The sequence below is a fragment of the Onychostoma macrolepis genome, chromosome 12 (genome assembly GCF_012432095.1).
Source record: "Onychostoma macrolepis isolate SWU-2019 chromosome 12, ASM1243209v1, whole genome shotgun sequence".
Taxonomy (NCBI): domain Eukaryota; kingdom Metazoa; phylum Chordata; class Actinopteri; order Cypriniformes; family Cyprinidae; genus Onychostoma; species Onychostoma macrolepis.
The window spans coordinates 10,979,977-11,003,567 of NC_081166.1; the positions used below are offsets into that span (position 1 = coordinate 10,979,977).

General features: G+C 36.3%; 2 protein-coding genes across 24 annotated transcripts in view; both read right to left on the bottom strand.

Moving 5' to 3' along the window:
• afap1l2 (actin filament associated protein 1-like 2) overlaps positions 1-1,291 on the bottom strand; it is a 40,187-nt gene extending 38,896 nt beyond the window's left edge. Inside the window, exon 1 of one of the 2 annotated variants that reach the window (XM_058793447.1) lies at positions 1,080-1,291. In XM_058793447.1, the coding sequence (XP_058649430.1) occupies positions 1,080-1,095 (16 nt within the window). In that variant the 5' untranslated portion in view covers positions 1,096-1,291. The remainder of the gene's footprint in view (positions 1-1,079) is intronic. The other variant, XM_058793446.1, reaches the window with a different exon arrangement.
• Positions 1,292-7,002: 5,711 nt separating this feature from the next.
• The window catches only part of ablim1b (actin binding LIM protein 1b), an 82,042-nt gene continuing 65,453 nt past the window's right edge, over positions 7,003-23,591 (bottom strand). For 6 of the 22 annotated variants that reach the window (XM_058794277.1, XM_058794267.1, XM_058794265.1 and 3 more), the window contains 14 exons: positions 21,874-21,918; positions 21,302-21,340; positions 20,117-20,152; positions 19,627-19,756; positions 19,306-19,392; positions 18,959-18,973; positions 17,590-17,682; positions 17,231-17,278; positions 13,943-14,089; positions 13,415-13,500; positions 12,983-13,106; positions 12,835-12,893; positions 11,763-11,823; positions 11,253-11,650 (listed from right to left, as the gene is read on the bottom strand). In XM_058794277.1, coding sequence (XP_058650260.1) covers positions 11,631-11,650; positions 11,763-11,823; positions 12,835-12,893; positions 12,983-13,106; positions 13,415-13,500; positions 13,943-14,089; positions 17,231-17,278; positions 17,590-17,682; positions 18,959-18,973; positions 19,306-19,392; positions 19,627-19,756; positions 20,117-20,152; positions 21,302-21,340; positions 21,874-21,918 — 990 coding nt within the window. In that variant the 3' untranslated portion in view covers positions 11,253-11,630. Of the gene's footprint in view, positions 8,661-9,401; positions 9,483-11,200; positions 11,651-11,762; positions 11,824-12,834; positions 12,894-12,982; positions 13,107-13,414; positions 13,501-13,942; positions 14,090-17,230; positions 17,279-17,589; positions 17,683-18,958; positions 18,974-19,305; positions 19,393-19,626; positions 19,757-20,116; positions 20,153-21,301; positions 21,341-21,873; positions 21,919-23,591 lie in introns of those variants that run through there. The other 16 variants (XM_058794266.1, XM_058794281.1, XM_058794279.1 and 13 more) reach the window with 15 other exon arrangements.

Here is a 23,591-nt window from a genome sequence, read left to right on the forward strand (position 1 = left end):
GGAATGACATAAGGACGAGAAAACTAAGATATAACGTTCATTTTGAGTGATCTATCCCAGTAAAACAAGCATTACAGCACACTTACGATACAATTTCAGCTAGACATATTAGAATTTTTAAGTATGCTGAATACTGAAAGATCAGTGATATTTCTCATTCATGAATCAATTTAAACTAATATTAGCGTTAGGGTTAGACAGACTGGAATAGTGAAGTGACATATTCAGTCAAAATAGTACGGAGGCTGTCATGCAAATACCAAGAACTGGTAAGATAATAGAGCTTTGAGTTAAACCAAAACCCGACCAAATAGTCTACTTCACTAACTTAAGTCTGCACAGCACAGGAAGTGGAATTATGAAGTGAAAGCCTTTGTCTGTTGTGGTACAGAGGTTTTTAATGTTCAAACACCTCTTTCCACAGTGTCCAAGAAGTATGGTTTTAACAAGTCAATCTAATAGCTACTTGCTACTACATTATAGATGATCATTAGTGTTGGATTGTTATTATTAGTAGGCTATTAGACATGTTCAATCTAGGACTGCTGAACTGATGAATATTCTTTCAGAAACATTTCCAGAAAGAAACATCGGTTTGCACAAAAGCTGCTGTTCCTCCCATAGAGAAGACTCTTATCTCAGTTTAGTCATACAATATTAGGGCTCTGCATTCCTATGCATACAAAAAAGCTTAAACCACAGGAATCCAAAGAATTCTGGAAGAACAATTGTTGCTACTGGACAGAGTCTCTTGCTTGCGTCTCTAATAAATGCTTGTTTATTTTTGCATTCAGAAATCGTATACTAATACTGAGGAGGAATGCGAAACACACAGAGATGGAGAAATCAATGAACGAGCGCACTGAAAAGTCAACTTTCCCTGGAAACTCAATTTCCTCCTGTTGCATCCCTCTGGAGAGCGATCTCCCAGTTTCCCACGATCCGTTATCTCAAATGTTGAGGATTGGAAAACATCGCAAAGGTTTAAAGTTGTTTACAGCGGAATATGTGTGAATACGAGACATGACACCATGCAAACAGACTCCGAGCCATAAACTTCATATTATCATTCCACTTACCTTTGTGCTTATCCATTCTTCACACGCGCGAAGAAGACTTTCCCGACCGTCTGCTGTCTTTGTATGAAGCAGATCAGTCCAGACTGGTCTGTGTCAGGTTTTCTTGGTCAGTCCCGATTCCTCAGGCTGATTCTGATGTGATGTGATGAGATGTTGGTGTTATCCTCTCCTCTTCTACTACAGCTCTTTCAGATGCGCCTCTGTCTGTCGCGCGACTGCCGCGCCTCCTCTGGCGCACGTCATTGCTTAACACAACTTTCAATATTCTTTCAAAGAGCTGTATATTCTTACTTAAGCACAATGTAATAGCCTATTTATTTATAAGCTTGAGTATATCTGAATACATTTCAGTGAGCATAGCCTACAGTACCTTTAAAGTATATGCAGGAATATAAAATACAAAATATTTTCTTCTTTTTTTCTTATGAACTGGTTTTGGTAGTAAATTATTATTGTTGTATACATGTGCCCCAAAATACAATCATCCTCATCCTAAAATTTAAAATGCAGCTAGATATATTTTCATAAAATATATAGATTAATATGATAAATATACCTAAAATTATCTAGAAAATATTACATTACTTATTTATTTCGTTCTTATTTGTTATTATTTATATGTAAAATTATCTAGAAAATATCACATTATTTATTTATTTCATTTTTATTTGTTATTATTTATATGTTTTTATATTTTTACACTCTTTTTCTTACTGGTCCCCGGGCCCCAGTTTGAAAGCCCTTGTAATGCATTAAGGGGATATTAGATAGGCCTATTCGTAATTTTGACTTTAAGCCTAAAGCATTGTGTAATTATTCCGCTTCACTAGCTATCCAAGATTAGATTAGGCTACTTATTGAATTAAATGAACTATATACATTGGGCAATTAAGATAAAACAACCCAATTGTTTAGGGCATGCAATGCATAAAGAACATAATATAATCTGGATTACTATTGCAAAATAGTGGAAAATAGTAAAAGCAATTTTAATATCACAGTTGCAGATTTTTCCCCCTATAAGTTAACAGGAACCAGCAACTGTTTGGTTACTGATGGAAAAAAAGAAATGCATGTTTGGTGCAATTTGAGGATGAGTAAACGATTACGTCATTTGGGTGAACTATTCCTTTAAATTCAGTACACCTGCCTGTGAGGGGTGAACAGGTTTATTTACTTCTTGTCCCTCCCTTCGAGTACACAAAACATACCTATACAGGTTAGGGGGACAGGTTAGTCTGGACAGGTTAGGGGTCCACCACAGCAGCTGCATAAACCTGACAGGTATATTTACAGCCCAACCAAACCTGTTTGCTGTAGATAAGGACAATTACTTTAGGAACATCATTATATCTTTGTGTCAATTGGTCAGCGAGTGTGAGAACCCTTTCCTGACTGTGAACTGGGTGAATGGGAGTCACATGCTCTGAGAAGCTGACCCCTCCATCAAACCCCAAGGGCTTGCAAGAACTTTCCATCTCTACACTTCCCTGTCAAGTCCTTTTCTGTGAACTAGGGGATTAGATGCGTATAAATCACAATTTGTTATATGCTGTGTCTGTTTTCTTAGCATGTAAGTAGGTCAGTGGTATTTCCCTTTTAACATAATATGGTGATGCATATACAGAGCGTGTCAATTTCCAATATGCAACCAATTATTTATATACACTGTGTTTAAAAATGCATTCTTTTTTTTTAATGAACACTTTTATTCAGCAATGATGCACTAAATTGATCAAAAGTGACAGTAAAACAAAACAAATGCGAACTTTTAGTTTTTCAAAGAAAATGAAAATGTATCATGGTTTTCACAAAAAATGTAAGCAGCTTAACTGTTTCTAACACTGATAATAATAAGAAATGTTTCTGAGTCAGCATATTAGAATGATTTCTGGATCATGTCACACTGAAGACTGGAGTTAGGGTAAGGGTTAGGAAATTTCAGCTTTAACTTACATTTTAAAATATATTAAAATAGAAAACAGTTATTAAATTGCAATAATATTTCACAATATTACCGTTTTTCTGTATTCTTGATCAAATAAATGCAGTGTTGGTGAGCATAAGAGACTTTCAAAACCCCCAACTTCTGAACAGCCATTTAAAAGATGGAGATCTTCATAAAATGAGTGTTTAAAGAGATCTAAACAACCAGTCCTTTGAAAACTGAAAATATTGAGAAAATATGACTAATATGTAATATATTCCAGGTAAAATGGGCCATCAGGTAAAGTGGGCCATTTAATTTTATTTGTACTGTGCTCATTGGATTTGCACTTTCAGAGCATAACAATGGTTTTTAATTAAAGGGACACAGTTTCTCTAAATGATGAAATAGTTTTGGTTGATGCAATATGAAACTGGTGGGTGTGGCCACACCTCAAAGGAGGACTTGCATGCCCACTTTGGCTAAATGTGATAGATAAAGTAGGCCAGTGGGATTCAGGTACAGTGGGCTGACCTTTAACCTTCAGTTATCATAAACAAATTCATTAAATAAATTGACATTCACTGGTTATTTTATAGTTGAAATGTTTAATTTACTTTTTTAGAAAACAGAAATGAGTCTGCAGTCAGGAAATTCAAGTCAGAGATGCAAGAAAGGAAAGAGAGAATAGAAAGGATGTTGAGGCATTCAGTTCAATCTGCGGAATGAAGAAAGGATGAGAGGGGCAAAATGTAGATGCAGAATATAAAGTTTTAAAATATGGACACAATTAAAGTTCATTTAAAGTGTTTAGAGAACATAGACAGAAAAACATTTTCACATATGGTAACCATTTTAAATGTTCCTATTATTATTTTTTTTAGACTACTTGTTGTTGCTTGTGTTATAGTCGCATACATACATATTGTAGAGTTCATTTTGATAATATTCTGATATTCAGATTTAATCAAATTTAATGCCAACACAGCATGATCTTTCAGTTGTTTGGAATTTCACAAATGAATTGAGATGAGGATTTACACATGATTTATTTGACTCATAACCTGTGTAGGTTATATATTTTTGGATTTGTTAAATATGTTGTTAAATATGTCTGATAATATGTGTTAATAAATCATGTGTTTTTAATTAAGATGCAGAATCATTTTTGATAAATTAGGGATGGCCCACTTTACCTGAAAATATTTTTTTCTGGAGGGCATGATCTAAAAATGTTTATTGGTATATACCATGCAAATAATACTTTATATGAACCATATTCAAATTGAAAAATTATAGCTGGACATTAAAGTTAACAAAAGTAATAAAGAAAATAAAAAAACATCTAGGTATCTAAATTACACGTTTTTAAAAAAGTGGCCCACTTTATCTGCAGCACCCTATATATATATAAAAGGACACACCGAGTAACAATATATATATATATAATAGACATATTTGTCATAAATGTTCTTTTTCCCTAAATACCTGCAATTTCTTTTTGTGACACTGGTGGTGCTAAAATTACACATAAGTAGCAGTCACTCTTTTGAATCCTGAACTATAATGCAGCTTAAATTTTTCATGACATGAATTTGTCATTGCCATTCATAGAAAACCCCACCATGTTGTGCATTAAGGCACCATTTTTCAGTATCAAGGCTGGATGTAAGTATATTTTTGAGCGACAGTGCTTACTCATGTCTGAGCGACAGGGTAAACCCCTCTAACTGAGTCAGTATGGGAAGCCTTAGTTAATCTACCAGGTTTCCAGTCAGTATTCAGACTCAGCTGATCCTGTGGCTGTGTGAATGAAAAACTGTCTGTGAGACGTGTGTGGGAAGGGGGCCTAACGGAGGGTGGTCTGCTTCCTAAAGGTTTGTTTGTAGAGAAAAAAAAAATGAGGGGAGTCATATTGTTCAAACTCGTGGAGCATAAAAGGAACAATAGGAATACGCTTTTGAACAGACTTCAAGATTCAAGTTCAAAGGCTAACAGGTATCACATTTATGAAGAATCTGGAATGCCGCTCAGATGCTTGAAAGGGTTGCATTGTGGGAACATTGTTTGGATGCTGTGTATCAGCTCTGGATGGTGTGGGTTCAGACATTGGCAGATCCTCCTGACTGCTACTGGTTGAAGCACAAAGAACATTCCACAGCTGTGAGTCAGAGAGCAGGGGTCACTGATTCAGCCCCATCCCAGCACTGGGGCCTTTTGATTCAAGGACCTTTCCCATGTTACACACATAGACATACACTCACAAAACACCATTACAGTCTTTGTACACAAAGAGGTGCTCAGGATGTGCCAAGTACATCAGTCGGAGCAACGGGGCGATGAGATGCTATCCATCACTGAGCACAATAACTGACCGCCAGGCGGATAAAAGGATAGAAGATGGAATACCTGGTCTGAAAGTTTCATATCCATGTTCTTCTGAAGTTCTGCCCTACTGCGCTGTCTTGCTGACTGTTGATAGTAACCCACCTTGGCAAGTCGGTGTAGCTTTTCACTCAGTCAGGGATAGCAAGGCACCTGATCAAACTCGGTTCTGAGCTCCCATGGATCCTCGAGAGGAGAGCGTTATGTCATGAAATAATATTATTCCACCACTCCTACACTGAGCAATCAGGTTCGGTCTAGTTTATACATGAAAAAACAGGTTTTTGGTGTGGGAATGATCTGTTGAGAACATTCAGGGTGGCACGTATTGAGGCGAAGCCCCTCATTACCGCCACATTTTCGTCAGGAAATACTGACAGGGCTTGTGGGGTCTGAAATTCAAGACCAGTGTATAACCGCCCTAAATGTTCAGTGGATACAGCAGCGAGACGGCATGGATGAGGATGATGTCAAAACACAAACCGGGCATGAGTTGCCAGAACCAAAAGTCTGAACATCTGAAATCGTGAAAGTAATGAATAGGCGTCCTAAAAAGCGAATCAAACCAAGCATGGTAATGAGCTCCACAGGATGGGAACCTTGCGTGTATCTTTTGGTACTAGTGTGTCCGTGTCACAGTCTGTTGAACATGGAAAAAAGCGTCTTTTTTGTTCAAAATGTGCAAGAGGGTGACAATCGTACGGGTGACCAGAAACACCAACAAACACGTATTTTCTTGCTTAAATACCTCCATTCTACAAATCAGAGCAGGACTAAACAGGCAAACCTCCCATTTGTAACAGCCCTCTTTTTGCAGAGGGATTTGTATTTCCCCAATTCAATATGCTTATATTATTATTATTATTATATATATATAAGCATATTGAATTGGGAAATAATAATAATACAGTATTACTATTGCAATACTATCTTACTGTAAAAATTAGTATTTAATAATATTAATGATAATTATTCAAAATATTGAATTGTATTAATAAATTACAGACATTAAACAAATAATAGAAATAAATAGAACGGCAATAAAACTGTACTGTAAAATTCATTTTAAACAATAATAAAAAATAATTTGTATTTAATAGTAGTGTTTTTGTTATTATAATAATACATCCAATAATGGGTTATACTATATAATAGGTCGTAAAACGCAAATAGATCACATACCTGACTCATTTCTTTCATGCATATCTTCTTGTACTGATGAGTCTGTCACAGTCTGTCAAACATGGATAAATGTGTCTTTCTGTTCCTACTGTGCAGGAGGATGACAGTGGTACGGGTGACCAGAAACACCAATAAACACTCATTCTCTTGCTCAAATACCTCTACAATTCAGAGAGGAACCATTGTAGAGTAACACAGTGCCAAGGCTTGTTTTGAATTCGACTGAATCTGGAGCCTGGGAGAAGAGTTCTTTGGGAAAGAGGTCATACCACCGGGTACATTTATCAGGCAGAGAACATGAAGGAAAGCACCCAGGGATTTCCAAGTGACTCAACAGGCAGACCTCCCACTTGTAACGGCCCCCTTATGGCACAGGGGCTTGTATTTCATGTAAAGTGCACCACACAGTAATAACTACATCAGACAATATGATCTGAAGCAGAGTTTTATTACTCAGCAGAGCTTATACACCATTTTCATCAAATCTTTTCCCTCAAAAAAGACAGAAAAAGGTGAGGTACACAGTAGGGGTATCAAAACCAACTCTTCATTCTGTTTTAAAGTGACATACAGGTCTGTTTCTAGTAATCACACTCGTTATAGTCATATGTTTTGTGATACTATAAAAGCACAATGCTGTAATATGTCCTAGTTCTCTGTCATTAACCCTGCTAGTAACACAGGAAACTGCTGGGAATAATAGCCAACGGCGACCCATAATACATCTGCAAGCCGAGACAGTGTCTATGGGAACAGCATTATTCGGCAGCAATATAAATGAACGACAGAGGTACGGCCCTGATATCGAGTCTACACCTGGCACAAATGCTATGGCTACAGCTCCGACAATCCCAAGTCAACACAGTGGCAGTATTGAAACACCTCTGATGCTGATGATACATGGGGCAACCTTTTTTGAGCAATGTTACTTGGGCACGTGTCCATTGAGAATGGGTAACAAATTTCTATCTGGAAAATTTAGATCGGTCATGGGCCAGGTTGTGTCTCACCTGGTTGCCCGTTAACGGCAACATTGCTCAAAAAGTTGCCCTGTGTATCATCAGCCTGAGGCAGTCATTTCAAAGGCTTTTCTTGCTTTATTCAAAATAAAACGCTGTTTAATATTGCAGAAAAACCGGAAGTCACAATAAACGGATTGTCTGATTCAGAGTGGGCTGATGGTTGTTATCGTCTCACATCTGACTCTGACCTCTAGTGGCGACATTTAATCATTAATTTTAAAAATAATTGAAGTTTAATTTTCTAAATTGTAATAATAATAATCACCACCGCCTCTTATGGCTATCAGACTAGTGGATTTTGGATAAAGAACTTATCTATTTCAGGTGCTGTTTTGGGCTTTGGTTATGGTGAACATGCTTGCTACTTTACATGTAGAATGGGGCGAGGCGGCAGAGTGCTGGTGGGACAGGACGCCGATTTCAGTTTCTAATGCCTTCCAGAAGCTCTGCTCCGCAGGTGGAGGATCTTCAGTAGCTCTCACTTCCCGCTTTTAACGCACTTCAAAGGTCTCGTTAGGACCGCAGCAGCAGGGGGGCTCCAGGGCTCCCTACACCTCCACCACCTAACGGCCTGTTTAGAGGGAGATCCCTGCTGACAGCCCCCGGATCCCCATCTAAAAAATTACAGTCCTGTTTTACAAGAGGGCCAGGAGGGAGGAGGATAAATCTCTCTGGTTCTGGAGGCAGGTTTAATGAGCGCAGGCACACCATCAGCTCCTCTCGATCGTGTGTTCGCATCTAGGGGTCACCGCATTTTGTTTCTAATCAAACACTCACTCATTTAAAGATAAAGATATCTAGATTTGGGGAAATAAAAAGTGGTCTTTTTAAAGCAAAATAAAACTTTTTTTGTGCATGTAATTGGATGCAAAAAAAGGGGGAAAAAAATAGACTATCGCTCTAATACATCATGTGAGTGACTGATAAATTAAAACATGCACAATCAGCTAGTTAGAAGAGCTTGGCTTTCTTCTTCATGTCATTGCGCTTCCAAAGAGGAAGTCTGTCAAACTCGTGGATCTCCATCCCAAAAATATCAAAGAATGTCTCAGGAGTCAAGTGACGCTGCACATACATAAGGAGAGAAGAATTATTAATTAGTCATCAGGCATGTGATCAGCTAAGAGCAAAATGAACTTTCACCCCCATTCGATATGACTGTACAACAACAACAATAATATTATTATTTTATTAAATACAGTTTTTCACTGTATAATAATATATTGCAGTAATATACTCAGTTAAATAAATTTAAATACAAATATTATTTAATAAGTGTTTGAGTATTTAACAAAACTAATACTATTATTAAATGATATTTTTTACTGTACAGTAGTATTATTGCAACAGTAATATTATACTGTTAATTATTTAATTTCTGTGATTTAAATAATAATACTTTATAATTATTAACACATGTTATATAAACAATATTTTTTATTATTTAATAAAATAATACAAATTTATTTTTGAAAGATGAAACACATAATTTAGCAATGAACACAATTATTATTCTTGGGAAGTTCTTTTTGCATAAGAACAGATTCATGAAAATTCTTCCAAATTTCTACATATTTCTCAAAGAACTATGTCATTACTTTTTGTCACTGAAACAAATGAAGAAAAAGAATGCTAACAGAAAATCTTAAACTTGCTGAAAACTTGTCCTCTGCTATTTTATTTATTTATTTATTTTTATGTTATGATGCTTGTTTGTTGTCTGATTAAGAAATTTAGCATTCTGTACCAGGCCATTTATGGTTGTAAAGTTTATATTGTTCATTCAAAAAAACAAGTGCTATTTACCTCCAGTCTCGTCCTGTCCACATCCTTCGGGAGCTTAGTACGCCCTCTGTTGGCGACAGTGAGCATTTCATATGGGTACACCTTTACAAAAGGAGGGATTGTGTTGTTATGGAGAATGCTATGCGAGGCATTTGCCAAACACAATGAATTGCTGAAAGCAAATGGACGAGGGAATAATGCACGGTCATTACATTCTAACACGGCACACAAACACCAACTCTTGCCAAAATACAACACAAACAGCACAAGTGAGAGAGTGAGTATGCAGGAGGAGGTCAGAGCATGCAGAGGAACAAACAGTAGGTGAGCCTTGTGTGTGAGAGAGTGTGAGCATGAACTGTATTTCCAAAGCAGAAAGTCTGTGTTTCTCAATATAGGAAAAAAGTGCTGGATAGAAGTAATACAATGCTTTAAGTGCAAAATTCAGTTAGCAACACATAATAAACTGGGGGAGTGGTTTAGCATGGAGAAGAACAAATCCTGGTTCCTGAACCATATTCATTTGTATGGGGGGAAAAAAATAATATTCTCAAAAAACACTAAAATTTCTGTGTTTTTGGCACAAGTAACAGCAACAGACATCACAATGAGCATTTTAAATAAGTAAGTGAATAGCAAATGCAGTAAGTAAATGTCAGAAAATGTCTCACATCCACTGAAATGCAGCTGAAAACAATATAAAATTAGCTTAAGCTCGTTTTATGGTCTTCGCTGGTCTCTCAACTCTGTGGGCTGCTTGTATTGAGGTTTTTAACTGGCTGACCTGATAAACCAGCAGAAACCCACAAACCTGTTTTTACTAGTTTGCCTAATGTATTTGCCTTTGTGAAACATTTCTTATAACTATTAATGTTGAAAACAGTTGTGCTGCTTAATATTTTTGTGGAAACTGGGATACAGATTTTTTCCCCAGCCTTCTTTGATAAACAGAAAGCTCAAAAGATATGAAATGATTCATATATAACTGTTGGATCAGCTAAAATCTAATGACCAATATTTCAATTAAATCAGTGTAGATTCATACAGTCAGTCAGTGTCTTATTAGTGCATATTATTATTTGTAACAGTAATCTTTGGTGCAGATATTATATGAAATTCCTTCATCGTCTCTTATAGTCTAGTCTCCTTCTTGCTACTGATATTCAATTGGCAAGAAAATGTATCTATATATCTATAATGAATCTGTAAATCTATTTATTTTCCCCACTGAAATGAAAGGGTAACAATGGTCACAGAGATTTGTTTTCCCCTACAGCTGGCCTGGGCGTTTTTGCCAACTGCATCTACAGGAAGGAATAATAGTGCTGTTAATGCTAGCACTTCTACAATCAGTTAACAGTCTTCAATCATGCCAGTTATTGTTTCTTACATTGCTGGGAAAGCCTATTAAGTTCTAATCTATTTAATCTAGCCAATAACTATTAGCCAGGGCCGACGCATGAATTTAAAGTTCGGCCCTAGAGAATCAGGCTTCTGGGCGACTAAAGCAACCACTTTCACAAAATATTACCATATGCAACCATGAAGCCTCTTTAACGAGAACCAGGAGTGCAAAATGATTGAATGATCTCAAACTATGCACTGCTAGAACATAGTATGTCATGTGATGACATCATTTCAAGTTATGCTAGTCTCGTTCTTCCCACTGACCGTCGCCTGTAAAGATGAGCCAAAATTACAGTCCTGACTGAACAATCTTGGTTTTGGGAGGGGGTGATTATTTATTGAACACAGAGGAGTATTTAGAGATGGAAGAGAGAAGAGAAACATAATTTTTTGAAAATATTTGGGATACTTGCTTTATATTCCAACATATTAGGCATAGACATTCCCCTGTCCATTCTTGTAATGGAATCTTGGGCATCTTGGGTGGGCTATAGAACAGAACACATACACGTGATGCAAATGATAAGAAAAGAAAGCAGAAACTGTTTTCAAGAATTCAGAACCTTGGGAAATAGTCTGGATCTAATTCCTAACAGCTATTGCTCTGTATCAAGTTCTCAGAAGGGAAGTGGATCCAGCCACTATCCATGTGATGTGTTCTCAGGGGTGGTGGGAGTTTTTCAACATATCAAACCCTTGACTGTGCTCTTGTCTTTCCCCATGGCTCAAACTCAGACACAAGCATAGCAATGAGGGCATGAGTGCCATTCCGGTTACATGTAGCATGATTTGATTTCCATATGTGCATGAGCGCTGATGCACATGCTCAGTAAATACAGCGGGTCAGTCACATACCTTGAAATCTGTGTTAATCAGAAAGAGACAAATTCCCAAATGTTATTATATTATTAAATAGCTTTTTTTTTTCTGGTTATTTCTGGATGTATTTTCAGTATTAGACGTATTGCAATTTACCTCTTTGTCCTCCACACACATCCCCATAACTGTTATACTGAGAGAGTTCTGTAGACTGGGGCTGGAAGCATAGACAAAAAAAGAAACTCATTAAAGATGCACTTTAGTTTAGTTATACTGCCCTAATTTATTCCACATGCTCAAGAAGTCTCTTATGCTCAACAAGACTGCATTTATTTGACCAAATATACAGTAAAAATGGTAATATTGTAAAATACTATTACAATTTCGGTCACACTTTATATTAGGTGGCCTTAACTACTATGTACTTACATCAAAAAATAAGTACAATGTACTTATTGTGGTCATATTGTATTGCAAAACACTATTGCTTCTATTGAGGTGGGATACGGGTAAGGTTAGGGACAGGGTTGGTGGTATGGGTAGGTTTAAGCGATTGGTTAAGGTGTAAGGGATGGGTCAACAGTGTCATTCTAAATGTAATTACAGAAATTAATTATAGATGTAATTACATAAAGGTATTTTTAAAAATATAAGTACAGTGTAACAATATGTACACAATAAGTGCATTGTACCAAATTATTAATTTAAATATAAGTACATAGTAGTTAAGGCCACCTAATATAAAGTGGGACCACAATTTAAAATAATTAGTTTTTATTTTAATATATTTATAAATAAATGTAACTGCTCAATTATTTTTGATGCTTATGAATTAATAATGGTTCTTATTATTATCAATGTTGAAAACATATTTTGCTGCTTAATCTTTTCATAAAAACGTGATATGTTTTTCAGCATTCTTTGATGAATAGAAAGTTCAATTTATTTGAAATAGATTTTTTTGACATATTATTCATGTCTTTACCATCACTTTTGATCAGTTTTTTTTTTATTTAATGCATCTTTGCTGAATAATAGTATTAATTTCATGTGTATCACGTTTTTTTTAACTTTTTTTTTTTTTTTTAAGTAAGGGGTGAAAACTGTTTTCAACATTGATAATAATAAGAAATGTTTCTTGAGCACCAAATCAGCATATTAGAATGATTTCTGAAGGATCATGTGACAATGAAGACTGGAGTAATGGCTGCTGTAAATATAGGCTTACCCGATGGAGGCCATTCCGTCCATATCCAGGCAGAGATGATGTTTTTACGGTTTGGGAGTCTATAGCAGAGGACAGAATACTTTTGTGTACTAATGCCAGAATAAAGCTACATTTGTTGTGGTTGCTTTGAAAGTATGTGGCATTATACCTGTGGTACAGTTAGCATATTGGGAGTCAAAGCGCTGGGCGGCCACACTTCGTATGTATCTCTCTCTGTTCATCTCCTTTTCCATCTCCTCCTTCAGAATGAGCTTCCCAAGTCCAGACTGGATCTGCAGGTAAACACAAGCATGTGAGTACTGAAAGTACAAACACATAGAGGTGAATGCATTCCACTTTAGCATGCTGTTTAGCCTGCATTTATTAGCCTTATTCACTAAACACCCCCAGTCACTGTGCAAATATGCAAATTAGGCATGTTTGCATAATTATTTTAGTGATTTGGGTAATAAAACAATGCAGACAGCATGTGTAAATAACTGCAATGCAGCACAATTTGGCACATATATGCATTTAAATGGCTGCTTTGACTAAAAAAAAAAGGATACAAGCAATGTATAAGCTTTAATATGCGCTTGACCTTGCTGAGATGTTCTTCCTGAAGCTGTCTGCGTTTGAGTTGCTCTTCCTCTTCTTCGTCCCGTGACCGACTCCTCCCGTCTGAGCCTGCCCATCCATGACCAAAAAAGATTTTCAAATAAAATAAGAAAGAAATAGGAAAAAAAATATTGAGATGATTGCAACATTGTCATGTCATTGTACCCCTTTGTGTCCTGCAACGGAACCTCAGAACAAAAGTGACAATGAGTTAAAAAAAACAAATCATAAAAGTAAAAACATGATCAGATTGAGTGGTGAAACCATTTTTGACTGAAAATGTATTTGATTTATTAACATTGACAAATCTATCTCCCTGTAAAGCTATCTATAGCATCCTAAAATTTTCCTCAGGTTTACTGCCACTACAACTGGTTTTAGGACCAATCAGATGGGAACATCACGCCAAATTTACCACCAGCAATCCAAGAGTTTTCAATCCACAGAGCATCGTTTGAATTCACAGATGACTTCCATTAGTTTTTGGTTACTGCCAGCAGCAGGAGCATACCTAAAGCAGCAAGGGATGGAGGACACGGCCAGAAGTCAGTCTCGATCTTTGGGGTTTCGTCCGGCCGAGGGGCGTGAGCAGCGGGGAACTTGGATGATTTGATGATGTCATCAGCGGACTTGCTTTGGGCTGCCAGTGCAGCTGAATCTGAATCGGTATTTTGGGGGAACTGGACTATCAGTGACAGACTTTCATAGGCTGGCAATAAGTGTAGTGCTGGCCATTCAGTTCAAAGCATTTCAGGATTTTTATGTGTAAAAAATCAGTTAAATATTCAATCGCATAATAGGCATAATGCAATTGATCAATTTTTAATTTGTGCTTTTTTGGAGTAAAACACCAGTAGGGTGTATTCAGAGACGGTATCAAAAGCTTTGAATGTCAATGGCCTGTACTGCATGTAGTACAGGACGGTATAAAAGGGACAGAGCACACATGCTACTGCAAATGTATAGATTTTTATAATACTGCAGTTTTTCTCAGTCGCTTTGATGCATTTCTCGAATCATCCTTAATATTTGCAAAGAAGTATATGCATTTCTCAAAACAATTCATACAAACAGCACCCCACAATGGATTTCCTGCAAAAGCATGTAACTTACTCAAAATCTTTAGTTCATCTCTCAAAAGTAAGTATTTATGTCAATGAACATATCAGTGCCATCAGAATGAAAAGTCCTTGTGTCATTGTTCACAAACATGATAGTCAAAATGCTTAGCCATGTTATCAATATAACAGTGCGCATTGTTCAATACTGAAACGACATTTTCAAAACTGTTCACATATTCAGCGATACAGAAGTCTATGTGGACCAAACCGTGAATCATTTTTCATTGCTTTCAGACAAAACGCATGCAATGAGTGAATTGAATTGTGGACATTTTTCAAAATCCACAAACACTTTTGTCATTCATACTCCACAACCTGCAAAACACTAAATTTTCAGCACATTTTTCAAATGCTAACACACTGCTTTCAAAACTGGTAAAAGCACATTCAAATCAGAATGATGGCAAATGTCCATTTCTGCAGGAATTATATTGAAATATAAAATCTTAGCAGAATATTTATTATGCGATTGAATAATAATTATTCCAAACACAACTAAATGCAATTTCAAAGTCAAATGTCCTATTTTTAGTCTTTGTCTTCTTTCTTTCTTTCTTTTTTGGTTATCTTTAGATAATTGGATGGCTTTGGAATGATTTTGTTTGGAAACATGGATCAGGGAAGACACATTGGTGGGGGAAAAAAAGAGTGTCAGAGAGAGGGAGGACTAGAACCCTCACAGTACTGAACATCCATCCATTTATTCCATCCATTTTCCCTAGCACTTGTCCTATTTAGGGTCAGGAGGCTGGAGCCTTTCATGGGTCATAGGCAGGAAAACCCCCTGGACAGATGGCCAGTCCATCACACACATTCATATTCACACTCACTTACAGTCTCCAGTTCATCTGTCCTGTATGTCTCTGGATTGTGGGAGAAACCCAGAGGAAACCAACATCAACACAGAGAGAACATACAAACTCAACACTCAAAGGTCTTGTGGGACTCCAATACTGCACATACAGTACCTCATTATACTAGACTAATGATTTTTATTTATTTTTTTTTGGTAATTATTGCTTCAGAATTTATTTTTATTTTTTTTTAAATTTTTATATGTATTTTTATTTTTCACAAGTAAATTTTGTAAATGTTGATGGGTTTTGTTTTTGGTATATAAAGAAATAGGGTGGAAATTTACACATTACTGTATGTGCGATATTGATTGAAAGAGACTGTTTCGAAATGTTTGAATTATTGAGGATATGGTCGATCTCCCAATATTTAGCTGCACTCTTCTGCCATTGTAAGGCCATGATTGACAACATAGTCCACAACAGTGGCCCTTATTTCATCTGATATGCGCCTCTGTCCTTGGCCTCTTCCTCTGTTTTGCCTCTGTATCCTTCCACCATGCATCCTTACTCCTCTTCTTCCTCTCGGCTGTTGACCCTGATCGTTTTCTGGATGTTCATCCATTGTCAGAATTTGTAACTCTTGTGTTGTCCTCTGTCTATATATGCTTTCCAATTGAAGATTCATGAGATGCACCTTTGAGCTATTTCAGAGAACCGGTTTATAATGGGTTGATCTATATTCTCTTCATTAGTGAAAGTCAAGATTCACTTTCACAATTCATGGCAAATTTACAAAAAGTCTAATAGAAATGTGTAGAAAATATGCTTGACAGTTTATGACAACTAGATCAACCATTTAGCATTTAATGACTTTTACAATGAACTAATGACTAGATGTTTTGAGGGGTAAGACTATAGCACAGAGAACTGTATAATACATTTTGAGAAACATGATATTAGCAACTGAAAACTGCAGACAGAAACTGCTTTTATGATGTGCACAAGTGACTAGATGATGTGGAGGTTGAACAAGTAGTTTTGAAAATTTCATTTCTGATCTGAGAAATGCACCAAAGCGACTGAGAAAAACTGTAAGCAAGTGGACAATTTTGATATATGAACTATATTTTGAAACCGGTAAACACAACTATTCAGAAGGTGCCATTCAGTTTATTGAAACTAGCCTGATGTGTAGATTTGCAGAGTATGCAAAATAGAGACCAAAGCAGAGTCATCTGAAGTGTCATTGAATCTTGCAGGCTATAACTTCATGCAATTAGAAGGCAGAATCAAAGTTTTACGGCGATTAGTAAAGAAGTAAGGATTTTAGTTTCTTGGTTGTGAGGAAGCGATTAAAGAAATAGAAAGAGTCTCAAAGATGAGGAAAGTTTATGATGTCAAATGGTACTTACATGTGAACATAGGATGTGATCATAGCATCATAATCACAAATTAATGGATGGATGGAATCAACACACATAAACAAACATATAAATATAAATAATAAAAATAATTGTCACAAATCATGCTTGCGCACAAACCATAATGACAGGCACCAAAAAACTTTTTTTGGCGTGTAAGATAGATAGATAGATAGATAGATAGATAGATAGATAGATGGAGAGATGAATAGATAGATAGATAGATAGATAGATAGATAGATAGATAGATAGATAGATAGATAGATAGATAGATAGATAGATAGATGGATAGATGGATAGATGGATAGATAGATAGATAGATAGATAGATAGATAGATAGATGGATAGATGGATAGATGGATAGATAGATGGATAGATGGATAGATAGATAGATAGATAGATAGATAGATAGATAGACAGATAGATAGATAGAATAAGCTTAAATTTGAAGCAACCATACCATGCTGTTTGTAGATTGGTGGTTTTCTATACATGTTAATGCCTTGGTCTGTGAATTAGAAAATAAAGATCTAGTTTTAACAACACATTTTTAATACCACCTAAGTTACAAATCGTATCAGATATGATCATGATTTGGGGAAATGCGATGCATATACAGGATGACCAAAATTTCTGAACTATTTGTGACAGTATATGTACTCGGCATAAGAGGAAAACAAAATCTACCATCAAAACAATAAATAAGAAAAAGCATAGATGCATTATAGAGGGGATTAAAATGAAAGAATGGAGGGAGAGAGACAGAGCAGAAAAACTCTCTAGAGAAGAAAAACAGGGAGATGATGCTCCAGCTCCTACCTGGGACGTGGAAATGTTTAGGGGTCAGAGAGAGGGTCGGGGTGGCCGGCCGAGAGGAAAGGGGAGAACTCCGGCCACTGGATGGCTCAGTGCCTCCAAACAAGAAGAGCAGAATAAGCGGGTGAAAGAAACAAACATAAAAAGAAAGAAAGAATAAAAGGAGGAAAGAAAGAGAGAATAATGCTGGAATAAATCTTCACTGACGGAAAGATGGATGAACAGAAAAGGCCTTCAACAGAGAGGTGACAGAGAGACGGACTGGACTGTGTGGGTCGGCCCCACAAAGATTGGAAAAAGAGGAATGCCTCAGGAAAGCAGCATGCAAATACTTCACAGTCACGAACACGGTAACATTCACCACCACAATAAAAGATATATGTAAAATTCACATCGTTGGAAAGCCTATGTGTCTGATGGAAATATGACTAAATATCCTTTAAAAGGTTACTTTTTGCCTGTGAGGAAACAAATGTAAGCATGCAACATGTACATGTTCCAAAAACTAGTGGGCTGCCTACATAGACAGCATTTCAAGGCATCACATGCGCTCCCCTGCTGTTACAAAAGCATCTATGTTGTCTCCTAAAATATTCTCTGTTTGGAAGCATTGCACACACCCCTAATGGAGAGAGAAATCCCAGCATACACTGAAAAGATCTCCATTAATCCATAAAGGTGGAAAAATTGAGAAATGCTGACTTTAAAGATTTTTACTTTACTTTAAAAAAATTTAATTAAATAAAAAATACTAAGAAGATTTGATAAAAATAGTAATTCAAATTGGATTATTTTATGCAATACTATGTGCTTTGTATTTTTATGCTTATTTAAATATTAAATAATTATTAAATTTCTTTACAGTTTTACGATTTTCAGTTGTCTATTTTCATGCCAATCAAGTCTATCCCCCAAATAATAGCAATTGTACAATAACTATATAATGCAAATAATAATAATAATAATGAAAAACATTATTATTATTATTTGGGGGATATGCTTGATTGTCAAAAATTATATAAAAGACAGATATGAAAATGTATGATACCCAGAATTATTGGTTATGCAGTGTTTTAAAATACAAGTTTTATTTCAGTTAGGATGCCACCTTAGCAGGCAGCTGCCTAGGCAGTAAACAGCAAGGCAGCTCACTATGTTTTGGAACAGAGTTATTAGTATAAGAGTATTAGTAATGTCACAGTGACTTGGTTAAAAGTTGGTTAATGGACTGTCATATAACTTGTTGGTTAATTAACTGTCAAATAAACCAAATTCTGAATGGTCAAAACACAGGAGCAGCATGCTTCTGAACTGCCACAGGCACCAAATTGCTCTACACAGAGTCAACAACTGCCACGAAGCCAAGACATACCTATGCAGAAAGAATCTGTGGAGAGGACAGAAGGACATTACACACATGAGCATGTGATTAGTAAACTATGCATTAGCAACTTGCATTAGATGTGCTTCAGTTGGATTTACAGATCAAACGCAGCCCTTGACCTCATAAGAGTGCCATTCAAGCGTTTCAACTCCAGGACTTGTGTGAATTTTTCAAACAGAGGCGCCAAAAGCACAGCTTTACAAGCTAAAAAGTCACAGTCAAGACATTTCAGCAGGCCTGAATCAGAGGAGGAGGGTGGATTTGCATCTACAGAACGATATTGACACTGAGAATGAGGCGAAGAGGTTGGGCAACAGGGAGTGGAGAGGCCTTACCTTTGTTATGGGGGAGGAAGTGATGTCGGAAAGGGGAGGTAGGGCGCGTGTCGCTGGAGCGCAAAGAGGAGCAGAGCTTCAGCATTCCTGCCGGCCGCTCAGAGAAGAGGAAGAGGAACAGAGGAGGAGGATGAAGGAAAAAAGAGGATGGAAGGAGCACACGTGAGCAGAGGAGGGAGGCAGGTTACAAGCTCAGGAGGAAACGGAAAGCAAGAAAAGGCAACGTGAAAATGGCCAAAATGTTGCAAGGAGATCTTGCGCATCCATACACTCCACTGGAATCCTATGGAAGGAGGATTTGGATCATTTCATTTGACTCACCTGGTCTGTGGAAGTGCTGGGGCGACTTGGACAGAGGGGGTATGTAGTTATGGCGGTGGTAGACCGGAGAGCCGATGGAGCCCTGACTGGTGGATCTCTGCATGATCCGCTCCCTCACGTCATAACAACCCTATCATACACATGCACACATAACATCACATATGGGAAGGTTCAAAACACATTCACATTACTAAATGCATTAAAGGGACAGTCCACCCAGAAATGAAAATTCTGTTATTTACTCGATTTTTACGATATTTTGAATAATGGAGAGAGTTTTAGTCTCCATTATAATTTTAGACCAACTTATGGAACTCAACTGAAACTGTTTGGTTACCAACATTCCTCAAAATATCTTTGTGTTCCACAGAAGAAAGAATGAGGTTGCTAAATCATGACAGAATTTTCATTTTTGGGAGGAGGACTATCTTTTCAGTACATGAACTATTGGCTCTAAAAAGAAGACTAAGCATTGTAAACAGCCTCTAACCTCAGCAGATGGGGTGGGAGACAGTGTCCTTGGAGACTGAAACAGAACAGGAATAAAAAAAGTTCTATGTAAGTATGGATCAGAATCAGTACTAAAAGATAGAGAGGAGACCGTATGCGATAGAGCTGGTTAGAACAGCAAATAATATGATTAGGAAAAGGAAGTTAAATCATGCCACTGTTTTGTATATTAAGGCAAGTTGTTTGATGAGTGAATATCACAAAAATGTTCACTTTAATGTTAAAAGCACAAAATAAGATTTTTGTAATGTTTCTGGGGGGAAAAAAGTTTGCATTTATTTGACCAAAAGTACAATAACATCAGTAATATCGAAAAATTTTATTACAATTTAAAATCACCATTTTCCATTTTAATAGATTTATTCCTGTGACGCAATGCTGAATTTTCAGCAGCCATATGTTTTTAAGTCCCAGGAATGTGTGGCTTTGTATATTAGGCAAGTTGTTTGACGAGTGAATATCACAAAAATGTTCAACTTAATGTTAAAAGAACAAAATAAGATTTATTTTATGTTTCAGGGAAAAAAGTCCAAAAAAAGTACAATAAAAACAGTAATATCGAAAAATTTTATTACAATTGAATTTTCTATTTTAATAGATTTATTCCTGTGATGCAATGCTGAATTTTCAGCAGCGATTACTCCAATCTTCAGTGTCACATGATCCTTCAGAAATCATTCTAATATGGTTTAGTGCTGAAGTGCTGTAAAAAGTTAAATATTTTTTAATTAATTTTTTAACTTTAATGAATAGAAAGTTCAAAAGGACAGCATTTATTTGAAATATTTTTTTGTAACAATGTAAAAGCCTGTAACTCTTGATCAATTTAATGCATCCTTGCTGTATAAAAGTAAAATGATTTTTTTTTTCTGACCCCAAACTTTTGAATTAAAAAAATAATAATTAAATAAAACAATCTTAAGCTTAGTTTTGTGTGTTTGTGAGATTCACTCAGCTGTAGCCGGGACAAAGACAGACAGACAGACAGACATTACAAACATGCACACACTCCAGCATGACACTTTTGAGTATTTGCCATTAATTAAACAGAGGACTTCTTCCAGTGCTCAAGAGTCAGCTGAAGCTTAGTGCCATCTTCATGATGAGCACATTTAAGAGAGAGAAAACTGTGGCAGGGTTCAGAGGGAGGTCACTGATAACTTACTGTTTCTGCGGACAGTGAGAAGGGGTCTTGTGGCAGGGTCTGGGAATGTGGACACAGAATTAAAATCACTAAAAATAACATTATGTTATGCGTCATCGAAACAGCTGTGTTTTCTGTGACCCAACATGCATTGGATGATGTTTTAAATTAAATGAATGTAATGAAAGTGAAAGAAGAATCGCAAAAAAGCGCTTGCAGTGTTCGTTTTGAATGTTAGATGCTGTCTCATGTTATGCTAAAGATGTGACAATGAATCTACACCATTGCCATGGCACATGTAGAAGCTTGAAAGATTCTTCAGTTTTCCACTGGGTTCTTGAGTTCACACTTAAAGTTACTACCACTAGCAAACTAATATAAAGTACTTACAGAGTGGCTATTCAGATGAGAGTTCAGATAGCAGCCAATGAGATGAGAGAAACTAGGTTTAAGAGGCATTAGATGTTCATGCTTATTTGATTAGGTAAGTTTTTGTAAATGAATATGTTAGTTGTGTTCTTATTAGTTTGGGTGGTGATCCACAAACTAATTGGTTATGTCAGCAGCCTTATTTCTATCCTGCTTACACTTACTGTGGCTCTGCCTCTGGGAGGGCTGCCACCTGAGGCTTTGACAGGCTGTAGGGGAGGAAAGGGGTTGAGTTCTGGTTATGAACTTGTCGGTGACTCAATAATATGATATGCATTAAAGGAATATTCTTGGTCATTTTCAACTTGATTAGAACAGACAATAATTCTGTTAACTGTAATACACTTACAATAGAAGTCTATTTGGTTACTACTCTCTTTCAAAAGTATAACTTCAAGTGTTGACATAAAACTGGTGTGATAAAATCTCTTATAGACCCTGTCTGTGCAGTTATATCTGCTATAACATCATAAAATCATGTCATGAATGGCTAAAAAAGTAAACCCATATACTTTTGCTTAATCAGTATTTTGGTCTTGTTTTCCAATGGAAATATCTATACATCATTCAAATAAAATTAAAAAGTATTTATTTTTGTATTTAAAAAAAAAAGAAATTAATATTTTTGTTTAGCAGGGATGCATTATATTGATCAAAAAACATTCAAATAAATGGTGTTCTTTTTCATTTCATTAAAGAATCATTAAAAAAAAATTATCACAGCTGCCACAAAAATATTAAGAAGCACAACTGTTTCCTAATTGATAATAACAAAAAAATGACTTCTACCGGAGTAATGGCTGTTGGAAATTTTACATTTATTATTTTAAAATATATTATAAAAATATATTATTATATTATAACAGAAAGCAGTTAATTGAAAATGCTATAATATTTCACAATATTGCTACTTTTAATGATTTTATGATCAAATCATTGTAGCCCTTGTGAGAAATTTCTTTGAAGAACATTAAAAATGAAATTCTTTCAGGAACATTACCAATGAAATGGTATAACATACGGTATAATGTAACTGCTGTAATTTTTTTTTTTTATTTCAATATGTTGGTAATGCATAACCAAAGTTTCCTACATTTAAAAAGTAGTCCCTCCTGATGATTTAGACAACTTTATAGCACACACACACACACAAAAAAACACATTTCTACTCAATAATCAACGTAAGTGCAAACAAAAATGTGAGCTTCACATTTCTATTTATATCCCCCCGGACCATTGCTTGATAGACTTCAATTGTAAGTGTGTAATTGTAAATAAATTTTCTGTTTGTTTATACACAGTCAAGGACAAGTCTAAATTATTGCCTTTTGCAATCAACCACAGATGCAGATGAAAAACCCGGGAATATCCCTTTAACACGCATCTCCATCACTGCAGATTGTCTGAGATTTTGATTCTAGTCACCAGGTGGCGCTGTGACACTGCTGTCTCTACACAGAGAAGGCGCACAGGTGTTTTCAGGTACAGCAGAACAATGTTTAATAGACAAAGGGAACCAAAGAGCAGTCACAGTGAATAAAAACACATTTCTCATACATTCTTTTCATGCATAGAAATACAGCTAACATGTTGACAGGAATACATGCAATGTACATGATCACATACAGAGAAATGAGCAAATACACGCACTTGCTCACATCTGCTCTGTCTGCGGCCTGAGAGCCTCAACCAATAGTGTTTTTTGGAACACTAATGGGATCATGGGGTCAGAGAGCTATTATGGTTACTGTGACAGAGTACAGTCCTGGGGATGGGATGGTATTATCACAAAGATGGAGCATTGGCAGGGTTGGATCTGTTATATAGGGGTAGTCTGGTAGCAACTAGGTGGCCAAAACCCATGTGCTGGTTTGATAATGGA